The 20,498-nt window shown below is 37.3% G+C and overlaps 1 protein-coding gene across 1 annotated transcript in view; it reads left to right on the forward strand.

Annotated features, from left to right (window-relative positions):
* Positions 1-19,885, forward strand: part of CFAP95 (cilia and flagella associated protein 95) — a 68,084-nt gene extending 48,199 nt beyond the window's left edge. Inside the window, exons 5-6 of the mRNA XM_033123514.1 lie at positions 6,635-6,692; positions 19,523-19,885. Coding sequence (XP_032979405.1) covers positions 6,635-6,692; positions 19,523-19,711 — 247 coding nt within the window. The 3' untranslated portion in view covers positions 19,712-19,885. The remainder of the gene's footprint in view (positions 1-6,634; positions 6,693-19,522) is intronic.
* Positions 19,886-20,498: the final 613 nt, after the last annotated feature.

Raw genomic sequence — 20,498 nt, forward strand, 5'->3', positions numbered from 1 at the left:
TGCTGAGATGTCACATGCCCTTGTTCTGGCTGCCAGGAAGCTGGGAGAGAAACTATCTGCCCCTCCTCCAGAGAAAACAGCAAAGAAGTGTTGATGTTTAAAACTCTTCCAGATTTAAGAAATTGTGATTCTGTGGGCTTTGGTGCCTCATCTTGTCATAGATTCACACAGAATGTCATGTCACTGGTGGTAGTGCAGGCATAGGTATTTTGACTAGTACGTTGGCTTTAATGATAACTGCAGTATCAGACTACTTTTCCTTTCTCATCTTATGAGAGACATCTCTAGTTGTTCTCTACCTTTAAAGGTTGAAGAAGGCATGTGTGGCAAATTGTGGGTGGTGCTGGGTCCACCTTCCAACTTCCAAGCGTACTTACAGCATAGCATTACCCATGGTGAACTTACCAGAATCTTGTCTTCAGTTTTACATTTCCAGAAAAACCCTGTCATCTGTGCTTCAGAGTTTGTCTGACTCATTCAGACTGACTTGGTGCTCATTACACTCACAAGAAAAGCCAGAATTCTAATTAGTGGATTTATAATGAGAAATAAAATGTTCAAGCATAATAGTCATGTCAGCCTAATAAGAGCATTCTCTCTCAGTTAAAAAGCAAAAACAAAACATAGGACGTCAAACTGTAATCGAATGTTGTTCAGAGTGTTGGAATCAAAGCGAGGGGAGTTCGTTATGTGATTACAATGGTCACTGGCCTGAGACTCTGATTTCCTGATTGTAATAGTCAGGATTCTTTCGGTTGTTAAGTGACAAATAACACAGATAAAATTACCTTGGGCCAAAAGGGGAGTTTATTGAAAGACTACTGGAGTACCCGACAGAACTCTGGGAAATTCCATGGAAGAGTTGGTTTTCAGAGACTGCTGGGATCAGGACTAGAAAATCCCCAGGATTCTCTTCCTGTGGTCTTCATTTGCTCCCTCTGCAACTAGGGATGTTGCATTCCATGGTTCTCTTCACAGGGGAGTGACTGGCCCTTTCCCATTGGTCTTTCTTCAGAGATCCCACGGGAGAGACTGACATGGGCTGGAGGCTGATATTTGGACCTGTCAGCTATGGGGAGGGATGGAGTGGTGAGCAGGGCCCGGAGGGATAGGCTTGTTCCTGGCGGTTCCAGGCAGTGAATTCAAGTCAGGGTTGGCTGCCATAGGTCAGAGTGGATCACTGACATCGTTGTACTTCATCTCTGTTCCCAGAACCAGAGAGGTCTATTTACGAGCCAGGACATCTCTTCCCCAGGACGATGCCAACAACCAGTGGCTTCCTTATCTTTCTCACCTCTTGCTTTCCTGAGTTTCTCTGAAGGCTATTTCTCTTCTAAATGGACTTGTTCTTTCCTTATGTTCTTTATTCAGCTACAGCCTTAAGCTGATATCTAAGAGGAAGATTTATGTTGATTTTCTATATTTTTATTCTCAAAAGACCATCTTATTTCAAATTTGACTAAATATATCACTTAAAAATTGTTGAACTGTTCTTCAGATTTAAAAATGGTCGTGGTGGTGGGTGGCGGTGATCACAAAAAGTTTGTAAGTGATGGAAGGTCATCATTCAGTCTTATAAAAGTTCCCATTTAGTTGAGCCACCTTGCCTTTTCAAAAAGATAACTGAATACTTTAATTTCTACCTGTGTTTCCTTTAAGTTCTCTTTCAAATCGATATCTCTTTATATCTAATTTTTATTTTTCATTATAATTACAATTATTTTATAATTTGCTTTATTCATTCAATAAATATTTTTCAGTGCTTACCTTGTATTAGACTCTCTGCTAGAAGGTGATCATAAAGAGAGGTAAAGGGCCTGAACATGGGTGGAATGGGTTTCTGCTGCGTTAAGGGAGTAGAGAGATGCCCCACGCTGCCTTGCAAGGTTGGCCCGCCCAAAGCAACACTGATATTTGACTTATCGTATCATTTGAGTCGTAACTTTGGATGAGAATAAGGTAGGGAAACAAGTTCACTGTCACCTATTAACACTTAAACATCTTAAGGTTATGAACTATTTCTATTTTAAGGTTATTGAATATTTCCATATAAATACCACATATTCAAACACCCATCAATCTACTCATTACCTGATTATAATGTAAATTAATATTTTTATCAATTTTGCTTTATATGTTTCAGAGAAATAATTTATCATGACTTACATAGCCATCTAACATATCTACCCTATTGATGGATATTAGCTTCCAAATTTTCACTGTTACACAGAAGATTGCATTAAGTATCCTTATACATGTCTCCTTGGGTATATATGCCAGGGTTTCTTTATACTCAGAAATAGAATTGCTGGGTATTAAATATATGCACCTTCAATTTTGCAAGACATTGCCACCAGTAGTGTATGAATATAGCTATTCTTTCATATCCTTATAAATATATTTTTAATTTTTATCAATCTAATGGATATAAAATGGTACCTCATTGTTGTTTTACTTTGTACTTCACTATTACTAAATTTAAGACTAAATTTTAAGCCTGAATTTATCTTAAAATATTTATTAGCCATCTGATTTTTTTCTACTGTGAATTGACTGTTTATAGGCTTTGTCCATTCTTCTATGGGATTTTATCTTTTCTTGATTTGTAAGAATGTTTAATTCTGGGTACTAATCTTGTTTTGATTAATTTTAGGATATCTTCTAGTTTATGGCTTCTCTTATAACTCTCTTTATGCTGTCTTCAGATCAATAGAAGTTTTAAATTATAACTTAATCAAGACATATATATATGTATATATATACAATGTGAGACTGTAAGCGTTTTAGAAATTATATGTATAGTATGTATATATATATATATACATGTATATGTATACAGCATATATAGCATATATTGAGTCATACATCTATAAACAAAGGAGTTATTTTATGTCCTTCAACAAATGTTATAATTTTCTCCATAAATATCTTATATATCTTCTATTAGATGTATTCATGTAAGAGCCTTAGAGATTTTGTTGCAATTATAAATGGAATTTGCACATTTTAATTATGCTTTCTAATTTCTTGTTGCTGGTATATGGCTATACTATTTTTGTATGTTGATCTTGTATCCAACAACCTTCTTGAAACTTGCCTGTTATTATGATTCCAAGATTCTTTTGGATTTTGTTTTCTAATTAGTTTATTGGGGTGACAATTGTTGGCAAAGTTACATAGATTTCAGGTGTGCAGTTCTGTAATACATCATCTATATATCATATTGTGTGTTCACCACCCAGAGTCAGTTCTCCTTCCATCACCATATATTTGACCCCGTTTGGATATTTTAATGTAGACAGTCTTATCTTTGGAAGATGAAAATTTTGTTCCTTCCATTCCAATTATTATCCCTATGCTTCTTTTTCTTGTTTTACTGCATTTGCTAGAATCTCCAGTACATCATTAAATAGAAATGCTGATAGAGGTCGTCTCTGACTGTTTAGGAATGTTTCTGGGGAGGGTTTTCTCAGCTTAGTTTTGGTTCTTGTTCACTATTTCCTTCTCATAGTAATGAGAAGTAATATTTTCTGTACATTTTAAGTATGTTGAATTGTCCTGGACTAGCAGCAATGAGGTAAATCTATGGAGGGGGAGTGGGAAGTTTGGAGAGTTTCCTCAGTATATTAGTTCAAGAGTGCCCTCTTCAGTTAGAACAGTGAAGTGGACTTTATTTCATTAATGACACCTTTTAGAAAAGTAGTGGTTCTAGGACCCTTAAATTCTGGGCTTGATTTCTATTTTTTTTCTTTACTTTTCAGTTGCCCCCATCTCCACTTCCCTAAAGGCAGTGCTTTACGAAGACTGTCATTGTGGTCTTGCTTAACTTCCAAGCCTCTTTCTTGGAAAGCCAGTGTTCCAATCCTCTAGTCTCAGACTGGTTGTCAGTTTTTCCCCATCAGGGAAGGATGGTCTCTTTCTGGGTCCATGTCCCCTGTGTTCCATCTCTCCTAGGGACTTGTCACTCTCTGCTCTCTGCCATGTGATCCCCACACAGTTTTGTTCCAGCCTGGGCTTCGGATCTGGCTCTACTGTTTGTTCTCCAAACTACATGTAGACCGAAGTTTGTAGTCTTCATTAGCCTCTATTAATCTCTATGCATGGGCTAATTGTGTGATTTTATTTGCTTTGCTGTTGCTCTGTATAGTTTTGGAGGAAGTATGTAGCATTTTGGATTTAAGGAACCAAAGGATCTGGGAATGTTTTACAATTTTCCTCTATAAAAGTGGAATTGTCATTTTATCTTTATAATTCTGTCATTTTTTGCCTTAAAATTCTATGTGTTGTCAGGTTTATTGGCTTAGGATTTTTATATCTTCTTTGTGACTTATTCCTTGAACCGGTAGGTAATGATTAGTAAATCTTTACACCTAATAATTTTTGACTCAAAGTCAATTACATATGATATAAAAACACTAACTTGCTTTTGGTTAATATTTGTGGGATATATATTTTTATTTCTTCTACTTTCTACCTTCGTTTGAAAATAATTTTATTTTAGGTGTGAAAGCATAATAAAACTTGATGTTTGATTTAAGTCTGAAAAAAATATTTTCACTGCTGGGTTTAGCCCCTTTACTTTCCTTGCGATTGCAAAGATATTTAATTTTATTTTTGTGATTTTAATTTGTCTAGTGAGCAGAAATGATTTTACTCTCCTTTTTATTCTCCTTTCCTGCTTTCTATTAGATTGGTCATTATAAAAACAACAACAACAACAACAAAATCCTATTTGCTGGTGTGAAAGTTATACTTCTATTTTTTTTTTTTAATTGCCAGTACTCAAACTTTAGTGTGCATCAAAATCACCTAGAGGGCTTCTTAAAACACAGATTGCTGGGCCCACCCTTGGAGTTTCTGATTCAGGAGGTCTGGGGTGGGTCGCAAGTACAGGCATGTGCTGCTTAATGACAGGGATACACTCTGACAAATGCATCATTAGGCGATTTCATTGTTGTTTGAACATGGTGGAGTGCACTTATACAAACCTGGATGCCATAGCCTATTACACCCCTAGGCTGTATGGTATATATAGCCTATTGCTCCTAGGCTATCAATCTAGAGTGCAAGCCATCTACTGTACAAAACCACATGAGGTTAAATGAAGCACAAGAGAAAATGATGCAATCAAGAGACCTCGTAAACGTGAGATATGTGAGTCTGTTGTCAGCATTAACACAGCATACTGTTATACAGCAAACTTTTTTTTTGGTAGAAAGACTACACTCTAGAAGTGATAAACAGTATTGTGTATGGACTTATACACAAACCAGTAACGTAGTCATTTAGTATCATTATCAAGTATTGTGCACTGTATGTAATTGTATGTGCTCTACTTTTATACAGCCAGCAGTGCAGTAGGTGTGTTTCCATCAGCTTCCCCATAAGCATGTGCGTAATGCATTGTGCTACCATGTTATGACGACTGCTACACCACTAGGTGATAGGAAATTTTCAGCTCCGTTATAATCTTATGGGACACTGTTGCATATTTGGTCCATCATTACTGAAACTCCATTACAAGGCACATGACTGTATTTGCACTTCTAACAAATTCCCAGGTGATGCTAATGCTGCTACTCTGGAAACCACACCTTGAAAGTCTGTCAGGAATTGTTGCTCACCACCAGGTAAATATTAGCGACTGTACCCAATAACCATTCTGATTGGACTTTCTTGTTGTTTTGGAATTCTTTTACTTGTTGAATTCTTTTACACTCCCACAAGCTCAGCCATCATTAAAATGTTTAAATTTTCTTGTATCTAATATTTTCAGTGTGCAATTCTGAGGATAGTTTCTTTGACCATCTAGTCCCATAATCTTGCCAGGAACAGAAGTAAGTCTTTAATTTTTCATAGGAGAATAATTTTTCCCCCACCCTGAGTTCCAAACAGAGAGAAACTTTCTTGTAAATTTCCCTGGACTGGTTACTGGAGGTTTGTCCTTTTCTTTTTGGTCTCTTTCATGTGGAGATTCAGTCTTTACAGATTCCTGGTTGTGAGTAGTAGGAGTTTCCTCTTTGCCTTCTGTGAACCCACTCAAGAGCATGTCTTCTGTCCCTATGCTTGGGACATGAGCTTATGGCTTCCCATTTTAATGAGTATACTTTTCTAGCCTCTCAGGGTTTCCCTTCTGAGCTTGGCTGTGCCTGTACACTTGGGGAAGGAAGGATGTATTTCCTCCTGTATTTCTGTGTGTTTCATGGGATGGAGGTTGGGGAAGCTCTTGTTATCTCAGTCTTCCTGGTTGTTTTCTATGATCTTTTCAGTTGTCATCTAGGAGAGGACGTGGGGCATAGGATCCAAAAGGTCTGAGAGGCAGAAAGTGGGTGGTAAAGAGAACTGCAAACGTCTGGAAGGGACTGAGCTCAGGAACTTGGGGTTGGTAGCATATCGTTAGCACAGGAGAGCAGGAGATGATGCTGAATTGGAAGTAATGAGGGAAGGGCACGCTGCCGGTGGTAGTTAGCACTATAAGCAAGGCCTGGGGCAGTTGTGGGCTTTAAAATGTTTATTCGGGCCACTCCTTCATAAAATGTTTCTATTTCATGTAAAATATATACTGCTAAAATTGTAAAATATCTTTCTTGGAGTCATTCCTTTTTTCAAACATCAATTTATCCATCCTCCTTAGATGCGCACTGACAACATATGCTGAGAACTACACTCCACCATATGATCATCGGCCACTTGTGAGTATAAGAGGGCTGAAAAGCCATATTCTAATACTTGTTTATGCACTTAAAATGGTTCCTTCTATCTACTGAAGAGTCAAGTTTGGGAAGAAAGGACAAATTGCTGAAATTTATGATGTTTTATATTTATTTAGCGATAGTAGCTCTTTGTGGGAGTCAATGTAATATTTTATGGTTACGATTTATTTTTGGCTGTTTATAGATTTCAGGGAGAAAATATTGCAGTGTCTGAAATGTATTAGTTACTTTCTCCCTCACCTTGTTTTATTATCCTCATCCCTGAATTCAGTTGATCTGAAATAAGAACCTACCTTTCTATTCATTTGTATTGTATTGACACGTACAAGTAAGTGGCTTAATTTAGCTCTGGGAAATGTGTATGTTCATAAAATACGTCCATTTGACAACTTTAATATACTTTTACTTAAAAAATTAAACAACAGAAACAAAACAAGTCTGTGTCCTATTAGTCTTATTCTGGAAGATTTAACCAGTGCAATAGATAAGAGATTTGATTATTGAACGAGAGAAGAAAATATCTTTATTTTCAGATAATATGATTATCTTCATAAGAGGTCCAAGGTATTAAACTGAGAAGGAATTAGGATGAATAAGTAAGGTGGTTAAATACAAAACAAGCATGTCAAAGAGTATCTTTCCTTCATATCAGCACTAACTGGCGAGTAAGCTATAAAAAAAAGTATACAAATTACTGTAGCAACAAAGACTTAAAATACTTTCATGAGGAAAAGTCTAGATCAATAAAGATCAATAGATAAGATATGGTAGTTTATTTCCATAGATGGCAGACCTTCCTGTTTGCACAGGCCACTTTCCCAGCAAGATTTGAATGTTTCTCCACCTTTTAAATCTGGGCTGTCAGGTCCTCGATTTGATCAATAGACTATGGCAAACGTGACCTTGTACCAGGTCTAGACCTAGGTTTTAACAAGACTGCTTCCAACTCTTGGAGCTCTGAACCACCATGTAAGAAATCCAGGTGATTGTGCTAGAGCGAGAGGCCATGAAGAGAAACACTGCTGAACTTGACTTATGAGTGAGGAAGCCATCTTGACATCCAGCCTAGTTGAGCCTGGACTCCAACTCTAGCTGCCATCTGACTGCAACCCATGAGAGATTCCAAGAAGATAATTAATTGTTGTTTGTAGCCATTATTTTTTTTGGTATACATCCAAGACATAACTGGGACAGAAATCTCAAATAAAAGGGATAACTACCATTTTAGAGGACTGGAAAACTAAATTAATTATAAATTAAATTTATAAATTTAATACTCAGTGGGGTGAAGATGGAGTGAGATGAGTTCTTTTATATATATTATTTCTAATTTTTAATTACACTTGACATTCAACATTATATTAGTTTCAGGTGGACAGCATAGTGGTTAGACATTTATATAATTTATGAGTGACCCCCCAATAAGTCTAGTACCCACCTGGCATCATGCAAAGTTATTACAGCATTATTGACTATATTCCCTGTGGTGTATTTGACATCCCTGTGACTATTTTGTAGCTACCAATTTGTATTTCTTAATCCCTTTACCTTTTTCACTCAGCCCTGCAACCCCCTTCAAGATGTGTTCTTTTACCTGTTGCCAGGCAAATTGTTATTTGCTTTAATTTTTCTGGAAGGGAATTTGGCAGTATGTATCAAGATACTATTTGATCTAATAATTCTTCTAAGAAATTTCCCCAAAGAAAAATAATTTAAACTAGGAAAAAAATTTATATCCAGAGATACTCATCACTGGGTTATTTATAATGGTAAAACTTGGAAAGTACCTAATGTTTTCTATTAGAAATAGTGCTAATTAAATAATATGATGAAATATATGCAACCTTTGTAACATCCATAGATAGTGTCTTAATAAATCCTCATTGAAGGTTAAGAAAAACATTAAGGTATAAAATTGAACGCACATTTTATCTAAACTATGTAAAAATGTAGAGAAAACTACTAAAGAAACAGTCGAAATGCTAGTAATGTTGGTCATTGAATTGTGAAATTGTAGGTGATTTTCTTCATTGTTACATTTTTTAGCATGATCGTTTATAATCAGAAAAACCACAAGGAAACAAATTATTATTTAAAAATGAATTCAGGCCCGTTTCCTATATACATGGAATTTGGCTCCATCTCTAAACAAAAGGAAGTTGAAGACACATAATTAAAACCTCACAAAAATCTGAAGAACTAATGTCCCCCTACACAGAAATGTAAAGAATGTGACATGTTCTCAGAGTGCATAAATCTTTAGTCATTGTGTTGTATATTTATGATTTTAATTTTTTCAGCATTATTTCTACTGTTTCTCCATTGCTTGTTTCCACATTAACAGCACAGCAGGCCATGGCAGCAGTTGTTTGGCTTCATTTAGAGTTGTGTTCATTCACTTCTAACTTTCATACCAATGTAATTGATTTTGAGACATAGTCCTGGCAATTTTTTCTAGCACCCCCATTTAATGAATGCTTGCATGACACTGTTATAGAATACAAAAATTATCTTAAATTATAAGTGGATAGCTAAATAACAGCAGAATAGTGGCTGAAGTTATCATGCACATAAACAAGTGTATATACTTCATAACGTACTAATAAATGAAGCAGAATATTTTTTTACTTGCTAGATACTTCACCACATGGCCTTAGCAAAAATAGTTCACCATTCACTCAGTCTACCATCTTTGCAATTAAACAATTCAGGATGAAATCTTAAAATATTTGGATTCATATTATTTCAAATTTTGTGCATTGAGACTTTATTAATTTTTATATTATGGTCTCTTATATTTGCTTGATTCATATTTGCATAAAGTAGGACAGCATTATAGGATGATTAAAGGGAGTACAAGTTATCACACCATAGCTCTAGACATAAATAAGGAAATATAGGGTATTAGGAAGATGTGAAATCATTTCCAAGGAGAAAAATGAAAGATAATTGCATGCTACTTCTTCAGAACTCCACCTCCTACACTGGATGTTTATTATGGCTCATCTCAATTTTAGTGAAAGCTTTTAAAAGCTTCTCATCTTTCTCTGAAAGAACAAAAATAGAGGAAAAGTTGCAAAGAAGGTAGATTAGAGGACTTGTCCAAGGCTGGCTATTTGCAGTCTTTAGGACAGGGGACAAGTAAGCCAAGAATAATGGTGGAGAGTCCACTGAACACACTCAAGATGAGTAAGGAAAAGAATTAGTTCGTGCAGGGACTACTAACAAACTCAGGAAGTTGAAGGGTGAAGGAAATGAAAATGTTGAGAAAGAAGAACAATGAGCATGGTAGTAGTGATGGAATGAGAGAGCTAGAAGAATTGGAGGTGATGAGTAAAGGGGATGTACTGGAATTCATTGGGACGTCAGAGGTAGAACAATTCTGGGGAATGACAGAGTCCAGGATGTGGCCATCGGATGAGTTTCTACAATGGAATCAAAGCCATTGACTTGAGAAAGTGACAAAATAGGAACACCAACTGTTGGCTAGCTTCTAAATATGGGCCTACAAGATAGCAGGAAAGAAGGGTGGGGCCAAAGACTGAGTCAGATGACCAAGACCTCACTGAACTTTGGGGAGCACTTTGGAGGTTAATGGCTCCTTCCAGCCATACAGCTGCTATTTGGGTACATCTGGTGGGTCAGCATCAAGTGTGAAGCACCATTTTGTTTTCCTAAATAGAGCTGCCTATTGACCTATCTTTGCAGGCATATGAGTTACCTTTAAATAAAAAAGTGTTGCATACCCTAGTTCATTCAGGGATAGAAAGCTGAGGAAGTTTTTAATAGAGAATTGTGTCTTAAAGTTGGCATGCATTCCAAATTGACCGCATGAAGTCCATGCAGTATTTCACAGTAGGGAAGAAAAGAGGCTGCGTCTGTTTAAGAAATAGTCCCCGTGACAGCAGGATCAGCCTGTCCTACCACCGGGCCTCTATGTACTGGTATTGATATAGCGTTGTTAAAATACTGATATTTCTGTACTATTAGAAATTAGCTGTGGCCTTGAATCCCTCAGAACGCTGCCACCTGAGCAGCTCCAGCCCCTTCCCTGGACTCACTGGACCCAGGACTGCATGATGACTTCGTGCCTTCATGGGCTCCTTTTTCCACTAAAAACAAACAACTATACATTTTATAACTGCATTGGCATTATATAATCCAAGTTGGATTATGTTTGCTTTTTGGATTGAAAAACTTATTGAAGAAGTATACTTTTAGAGTAACTTCTCATTGGCGTTGGGTAAAGATTACCCATGTTTCCTCCCTCCTTTCGTACTGTCTCCTTGCTCTTTTTGACTATGTTATTGTATTTCATGGTCATGTTATGTGATCCTGTTGTTGTTAACACTCTTGAAAGTATTACCAATACACGAATAAGTGTTATTACAAAAAACTAAAGCATATAATACTCATTTTTTTTCCTGTGAAGTGCTTTTGAATTTCTGTACCCTATTTTAAGCAAAATGTCCCGTTTCTCTTACTAACTGAAATAAATAAGTTTTAGATTCTTCTGCAAATGAGGTAGTGGTGTGGGGTGAAATTGGAGAAAGGGGGTCCAATGGTCGTACCTAGTATCTTTAGATGAATGTCAGTGTATTCCCAAATGTTGCTGCTGGTTAACCATGGAAATAGCCTCTCCTATTACCTGAGTTCAGGAGGAGATGGTGGCCTTCCTGAACCTAAACTTCATACCTGAAAGATCTCAGTGTGTGCTGTACTTATATGTGCTGACCTGGTACATATGCACACAGGTATGATTTTGTAGCTGATAGGCAAACAATTCTCCTGAATTTCATGGCATTCTGCCAGCACCGAGGGACCATATTTTCTAGGCTCAGCTTCAACCTCAGGATCTATTGGCAGTTGCTTATATAGTTATGCAGGCTTCCACAATTCCCCATTTAATTGGGGTACAATAGGATTTGCCTTATTGATTACCCTCAATAATGTGAGTGGGCATTGTCCAATCAGTGGATGGTAGCCTTAAGAGGAAAAGTTTGAGATTTCTTGGAGAAGAAGAAATTTCTGCCTCAACACCTGTAATATACAAATCCTGCCTGAGTTTCCAGCCTTCCATTCATGTGAACCAATTACTTAAAATCTCAGTTCAGTCTCTCTCTCTCTCTCTCTCCCCTTCACTGATATAAACGGAAGGATATTCGTGAGCCCTCTGATTCCCAAATTCTACTATTTTATTAGATTCTCTTTCATTTATCATGCCCCATCCTAATAGTCACTTATTTGTGACCAAATGATCTTTTTGATTAAGGACTGTGGCAGACATTTAATTTAAGTCTACTTGAAAATTAGGGAATACATGTTATAACTTCTCATCTTGTATACTACCAATTGAGAAATTGTGGGTCTCTATTCTTAGAAAACTCAGATTCTTAAGCATTCTTTAGTATTGTGTCCTTTTAGTAGTAAGAACCCTCTTTTTTTCTGAAATTATGCTTTCATCTTATATTGCCTTCTGAAGTTAAGTAACTATGATCTTTTTGTTTCTGGAGTAAGTCATACAGCTCAGTTCTACTTCAGGGAACTTGGGATTATAGGAGATTTCATTCTTTTTGATTATCTTTAATTTCTACAGTAAACATATTTGACTTTTGTAATGGATAAAAACAAAATTTTTTTTTTAATTGAGAACCCTAAGCCTCAAATTTATACCTAACCGCACCATTACAAATATAAAACAGTAGCAAACATGCTCATATAATATAGACTAAAGAATAAGAAAAATAATATTTGTTTTTATATGATTAAAATTATAGGACCAATCAAAATTTGTGCATTAAAAAGAAAAAATTAGTCAATAACTAAGGTTTAATGTTTTTGATGCTGGCCATTACTAAAGTTTGTGTGGTATTAAATCACTTTATTTTATGAAATGTTTGTTCATGTAAATCCGCCCATTTTTCTTTGTGATGAAACCTTACCCTGTTGACTGGACTCATTAACGGTACAAATGTTTCATTTATACCTATAATCTGAACTTTCTTGCACTTCCCATGACTATTTTTCTTTAGTTGCATACCTGTACTTGTTATAATCACTTTTCCTTTGTAAAATATTATCAACTAAAAAGGGATAGTAAATGTTTCTTAAATTTGTAACAGAATTACATCTAATTATATATTTATATAGCTATCTTTGCCAATTACTCATATGTTTGTAATGCAATCATCAGGAGAAAAAATATCCAATAAAAATGAAATCATTTTTAAATAGTGAAGGAAATGAATGAAGGGATCTGTCGAGATGCCTGTCTCCTGCAGTCCCCAGGGTTGACAAAGTAGATTTGGCCGTAGGGAATTGTTCTTTTCCTCCCACATCACTCTGCATGTGTGCTTAGAAGGCAACCTTATTAGGGGAAGACAGGTCTTTAGTCAAGTGCATATAAGTGCTGAAGAATTTTATGCATGATGTGTACTGAAAATAATGAAACAAAATATCACAGCAATCCACTTTTATGTTGACTTTCATTCCATCCAATGTGACATTCACGTTAATAAGCTTGCTGCCTAAAATACCTTTTTAAGAGTAAATGAAGTTCCGCAAATGAGCACACTTCTAGAGGCGTGCTAGGGTAGAATGGTCTTTGCTGTATGAATGCCAGGTGGCTAATAGCTCTCTGTAATGGTGGACACAAGGTTAGTTCACAGTGACTGATTTGGCCAGGAAACATAACCCATTATGTATTTTTATAGATGGTCTGGATGAAGGAATTGAACGATGCTGTCAGATTATCTTAAAACATTAAATTAGGCAGAGTTACCAATGTTCCAGAAGGCAGGCCTAAAACTGAAAATGACCTTGAAACAGAAAACTATTAAAAATAACAATAAAAGGTCCTAAAGAAAAGGGATGAAATGAAATAAGAATAACGACGGAACAGTCTCTTGGAAGATTGGGAAAAACTGGGTGAGGATTGTGTATGTGGTTGACTAAAAAATACCAATGTCATTTTATTCTGTAAAATGTTTCTGGAGATAGTGGTGCTTAGAGTAAGAATATAACACCCAAGGGCTGATGGGGATGGAGTAGGAGGGGTTGGGGATCTAAGAGTAGGGTGCCATAACTTAAAGATGCACGGATTGATTTTACTGATATAAGTGTATAACCTGATTCTGTTTGTCCTTCCTAATGAAGGAAGGTCAGTTGGGGACCCTGTTCACCAAAAGGACCCTCCGGTAACATCCTAACTTATCTTTCTATGATACGTTAAAAAAGAAAAAAGAGAAGAAAAGGAAGAAGAAAGATCTTAAAGACAGATCCCCCCGTAATGATTCTCTTGCTGCATCTTTAGGGGTTCCTGCTTCTGCAGGGCCTGTTGCCCTCAGTGCTCCTTTACTTGACACTCTTTATTTTTCCATCTTCTATGAGGATGTTTCATTTGACTTTTTCAACCCTTCCTTGAAACAGCACGTTCAGTGATGAGGAGAGATTGATTCTTACTGTTGGTTGTGTTTTGTCAGGTCTTGCCCTCTATGGTGCTTCTCTGGAAGTGAGTAGTTGTTGGCTACCAAGCATTCTTTGACCTCCCTCTCCCTTCAGAATCTATGACGTGCAACACTCTCTGAGTATCTTTCCCTCTTCGCCCTTTATTGTTTCTTTATGGATCCAGCCATACGTGTCCCCAGGATTTCGGCCCCAGAACTCTACTTCTCTTGTTATACACAATCTCAGAGAATTCATCCACTCGCATGGCTCCCCACCCATCTTTTTTGGTGGAACATGTTTTTATCTAATTTCAAACTTACAGGAAAATTGCAAGAATAGCACAAGGAGCTCCCACATAATCTTTACCTGAGTCACCAATTGTTTACCTTTTGAGAGTAGGAGACATTAAACCCCTTGACCTCTAAATAGTTCAATATATATTTCCTAAGAACGAGGACTCATGTATAGCCATAGTAAAGTTTTCAACCTCAGGAAAATTGAAGCAATATAATTACGTAATCCGCAGTCCATATTCAAATATAATTCACAGCTCCAATAATGTTCTTTGTAGCTATTTTTCCCAGCCAATGATCAGTGCTGTGCTTAGCACACTGAGCTTGCTCCAGGTCATCTGTCCCATAGCACCACCTTCTAAATAAACATTTCGTACTGATGTTATCACTAACGGAAAATGTCTAAAATGTGACTCATCATTTCCTCCTAAAACAAGTTCTCTCCCATCTCCCTGTCTTTTTTATTCTTTCTCATGGTGTGAGAACTCTCCTGGCCATCCAGGTTTGAAGCTATGGAACATCTTTTGTTCTTTATCCCACTTAGCCAGGTAAGTCCTCTAAGTTCTTCCTGTGAAATGTCTCTCTGGTGTGGCTCTGCATAAGCCATCGAGTGCTGAGGCCCACCCATTCCACACCTCAGACAGATCCTTTCATTTACCCTCATCTACCTGAAGGGCTCAGAAAAAGATTGCCGAGATTGTCCTACCTCAAGTGAACTTTGTCAGATCTCAGGCCCTGTGTAACACCAGAATAATGGACAGCAAAAGCAACAGCAACATGTGGTAATTCAAAAATATTTTTCTATACACAATTTCTAAACACTTCTTCCCACCTCCATTCAACTGATGTTGAACATTTACTTATTATGTCAGAGTATTGAAACTATAGCAACAGTCTACAACTCACACATGCAGAAAAAATGTGTCAGGTAACTGGCCTTCTTTCTGAGCCCACCACCAGGGGGAAAACACTAACTTTTCAATCCATTTAAAGCTTAGTCCAATTCCATAATTTAAATAGTTCTGATAGGAGGTGTTTAATCTCTCTTGAAAGAACACACTTTCTCAGAGATCCTTTCCCCTCCTGTTTGCAGGGTAGAGCTAATACAGCAGAATTGAGGCTGCTGTCTGTTAAAAAGCCTGCTTGTAAGGTTGGCCCGGGGTGGGCATCTGGAAACTTGCCTTTCAGGATAAGACTCCCTAGTAAGAATGGTTCATTGTGCCCAAACTGTGCAAACAGTATGGTTTATGCTGAACACCTGCTTTTCTCCTGGAAGTCTGGAATTTTGGTATGTTGAAGGCAGTGGGTGCCTGTATGACCAGCCTCCCCCCCCACCCCGAAAAACCTGACCACCACGTTTCTAATGAGCACCTCCAGCAGAGAACGTTTCACAACTCATTGCTGAGGGAATTCTGTGCATCCTGTGTGACTCCCTCGGGGAGGACTCTTGGAAGTTTGCACCTGGCTTCCTCTGAACTTCAGCCCATGTGCCTTTTTTCCCTTTGCTGATTTTGCTGTGTATCCATTTGCTGTAATAAATCATAATCATGAGTACAACTATATGTTGAGTCTTGTGAGTCCTCCTAGCAAGTCATTGAACCTAGGAGTGGCCTGGGGAACCCCAACACACCCTACTTTTCTCCCTGTGGCAGATTGTTATTGTCCCCAAATGGGTGCAGCATCTGCTGCCACCCCGCATGCTCTTACAGTGTGATTTTGACAGAGAGGCAGAATCTGTGTTACCGCCCCTAGAATCTGGCAAACTATGACTATGGTGGAAGGGATGCTGTGTGACTTCTGAGTCAGGTGATAAAAAGCAATATGGCTTTCTCCTGGTTCTCTTTGTGCCATCCTTATTCTCAGAACCCAGTTACCATGCCATGAGGAAGCCCAAACAGGCAGGCGGAGAGAACCTGTGTAGGTTCTTCCTTTTTTCCCTACTCTTCATTTCAACTCTTGTTTAAGCCTTATTGTCAAAGGATGTTTTTTCTATACATTTGGAGAACTCGAATGTAGGTATTCCAGTCAGCAGCCGCAGCCGAGGTCCCGCAGACAGCCATGTCAGCTACCCATCCACATGACAGGTTCCGGCCCCAGCCCTCGAGTCACCCCACTTTCCCTTCTTCCTAAATGAGGCTCTCGACATTGAGGAGCAAAGAGATGCTGTCTTTGATGTACCCTTTCCAAATTCCTTACCCAAAGAATCTGGAAATGGCTATTGTTTTACACTGCTATGTATTAATAATAGTAACATGCAGCAATAGTAACTGCAACCCTCCGTAAGATGGCATCCAGGTAAATGGAGAGAGGGGTACGACTTAGCATCTTGCTGCCAGAAGGGAAGAATAGGGTGTGTGTGTGTGTGTTTTTTTTGCCTGTTCTTGTCTACAGGATGATATCCCTAGTCCACCTGGTTGTTCTTTTCCTTGCTGGACATTGCTAACTCTCAGTCTTTTTCTATTTCTCTCCGGGCTTGGTTGGAGCCTTCATGGCATATTTGGGATGACTCAGCCTCATTTCCACTCTTGTAGATATTGTTGACCCGACAGAAACCTTCTGTGACTCCCATTCAGTCCCAGATCTGATGTTCAGCTCTACAGCTGAGAGCTGAATCCCCTCTGCAGACTTGCAGCTATTCGAATCTTGTTTATGCCATAAGATACCAAAAGTGGCTCAGATGACTGTCAGAGCCTCCCTCTACCTGACCATGCTGCTCTACCAGCTTAGTTAGGTATGTGCCCCAGGCAAATGCAAGGGCAGCCTGAAAGGTGGTCTGTTTCAAGCATTCTCATGAGGAATGGGGGCCAGGAGACCACGCCCATGGCTTTCTGCCGTTATTCTCATTTATCTAATGCACTTCTTTCTGTCCAGGTCAAAGGGATTCTGCTTGATTAAAGTCTAGGGATGGGTAAACTGGAAAACACATTGGTTGTTTCTGCTGTCCTGCTTTCCTTTACCCTTATTTTCTTCTTCCTAACAATTTTCCAGACAGACTCTTCCTTTTCTTCCTACTCTTCATTTCAACTCTTGTTTAAGCCTTATTGGTAAAGGATGTTTTTTCTATACATTTGGAGAACTCGATGGTCTGCTTCTTCCAAGTTTGGTTATTGATATTCTAAAGTCCTCAAGACTGTGAGTTGGATTGCAAGGTGTGTGTGTGTGTGTGTGTGTGTGTGTGTGTGTGTGTATAAGTATATCTGGGTGCCCCATGATCCAGTCAAGCTGACACAAAAAATTAGCCATCACACCCATCAATTATCACTTCTCCTTCCTCTCTATAACCTCATCCCCTAAAAAGCTGCTTTTTGTCTCTGTGGACTTGCCTGTTTTGGACATTTCATATAAGGAATTATACAATGTATGGTATTTTGGTTTAGCTTCTTTCACTTAGCATAATGTTTTCAAGGTCCATCTGTGCTATAGCACCTATCAGTATTTTATTCCTTTTATTGTCCAATAATATTTTATTGTGTGGATAGACCACATTTAGTTTATCCATCCATTAGCTGATGACATTTGAGTTGTTGAGATCCAATTCTAATCACAATTGTTGAATTCAGTCCTTTCCACCTTCAGTCTTTAGTACCTCCTACTGCCAGAGTCCTTTTCCTAAAACATCACATCTAATCTTGTCACTCACCTCATCAAAATGAATTGTTCTCTCTGCCTAGGAAATGCTAAATGAACACGATGACCTTGCATTAGAAGCTCTCTTCAGTTTGACTGCAACTGGCGTAGGAATGAGCAGATCCTGCCTCCCTCTGAGAAGGCAGTTTGGGCCAGAGATGCTCAGACCTCATTTAAAACGCCTCTAGACAGAGGCGTTTGTTTGACCACAAACAAACAAATAAACAAACAAACCCCACAGAAATAGACCCCAATGACAAAAAGCAAAAGTCCAAACTATATAGAAAGTGACATGGATATTATGTAACTTTAGGATTTTATTGTTTATATTTCTTTTCATCTCTTAATTATTAAGAATTTCATGTGGGGCCCGGAGGATTAATGGGTCTTACAGTTAGTTGCTTAGTTTGAAGTCCTGGCTGAGTCACTTAGTATCGGTAGACTTTAAATTCTCTCCTTCTGTGATTTTGAGCAAATCATCGTTTCTTATATGTTAAGTAGGAGTAGTAATTCCTACTTCAGAGCCCTGTTATGGATTTAAAGACATAAGTACTCACCAACCATGCCCAACTCATAATAGGCTCTTAGTGAATAAATAGACACATTGTTACGGTTGAACATATGGTTAAAATTTTCAATTATTTTCAATAAAATTATTTCTAAGATTAAACTACATTTTGGTGTTCTTTCATTGCTTTATAGCTTTCGGTGACTTAATTTCAATATTGTCATATTGCTTTAAAATTAGTACCAATTAAAGGCAGAGATTAGATAATCAGCTCAAGAGCTTTATGTTCCTTGTCCCCATTACCCTTAATGTAATCTGAAAGAATCAATATTTCCTTTGGGAAATGGTCAATGATATGTCTTGTTTTATTACAATAGAAGCTTTTATGATATGCTCTAAGGATAAATACCTTCAACGTTATACTGGGTAATGGTGAGGTAAATTTCTTACAGGAATGAAACTTTGAGCATGGCGTTTACTGGAAAGTGTGACTTGATAGCAATTATCATGTATATAACCCAAGATATTATTCTTTGGAATGATTATAACTTATGTTTATTTTTTTAAAGTGTTGAATGGCAGGGAAATTGTAATTGTTTGGGTCTTATGTAGATGGTCATAAAATTTAAATTGTTCTTTATGTTGTATATTTATGGTTTAGAACAATTTTAAATGTATAATAATTTATCTTTTTAGTTTTATAAATAAGACAACCATGAACTAGTTTCTTCTTTCAGATTTATAAGTACTTATAAATCTAATAGGCATTTTCTTCATGGAGGCATTTGTAATTTTGAGAGGTTAAATTAATCAATTGTTTGAAAATTAACGTTTGATCATAAGATTAACACATTGAAGATCAACTTTTAGAAATCACCCCTTTTTACATATTTTAGTCATTGAATATCATTTTTCTTTCTCCCTTCCTCCCATAGGGTTATCCTTGTCAAGATGATTACTCAATAGTCCACAGAAAATGCTGTTCTCAGTTCACAGATCTCAATGGTTCCAAGAGATTTGGCATCAACACTTGGCATGACGAGAGTGGGATTTATGCTAATTCCTATGTAAAACAAAAACTCTGCCCATCAACTGATGGTCCTATTGTTCCACTTTTAAAATAATGTATGAAGTCAGATTCTCTAACTAATGAAAGAATAAGGGATTTAACAGTTGATGACTTTCTATCCTAATAAATGCAATGGAAATATTACTATAGTAGGTTTCTTTAAAACCAAATTTTATATTCTAGACCAGTGTGTATATTCTTCCTTTCGTAAGCTAGTCTGGTATTTTCCAAAGTTTAGTGTGTGCACCACTGAGGGTATACAACACAATTGTAGAAAGTACTTGGTGGAATTTATTTTATTTTGTTTATGGACGGTATTTATTTGAGTTTTTATTAGAAAAAATGCATAAAGCTAGCATAATCTTATGATTGCATAGGGTATGGCTAATTTTAAAAAGTGAACTAACTAAATTCCACTTTTAAGTGAATAAAAATAAAGGTGGCTTTCAGATTTGATGTGAAACTCTAATGGTGGAAGTTTGGGTAACACTGGCACTATAATAATGTTGAATGTTTACGTGTGTGTGTGTGTGTGTGTGTGTGTGTGTGTGTGTCTGTTGGGGGAGTGTCTATTTATAGATTTTGATTTATCTATGGTGGCTAGCTGCACTGTGGATTATCTATTCAGCATAGTGTTTTTCCTTATTGAAGTTAACACTTTTTGAGTATATGGGATAGCAGAGATGCAGACAATCTTAGTGAAACTTTAGGGGTTTGATGGAAAAATCCAATCATCTAGTATTAGATTTAGGAGAAATCCTAGCAGTTATTTTGACTCACTCTCCAGTTTTACAGGTGAGCCGAGACATACAGAAATTTAAGTAGGTTGCCCATGGTTACAT

Source organism: Rhinolophus ferrumequinum, chromosome 12, assembly GCF_004115265.2.
Source record: "Rhinolophus ferrumequinum isolate MPI-CBG mRhiFer1 chromosome 12, mRhiFer1_v1.p, whole genome shotgun sequence".
NCBI classification, from domain to species: Eukaryota; Metazoa; Chordata; class Mammalia; order Chiroptera; family Rhinolophidae; genus Rhinolophus; species Rhinolophus ferrumequinum.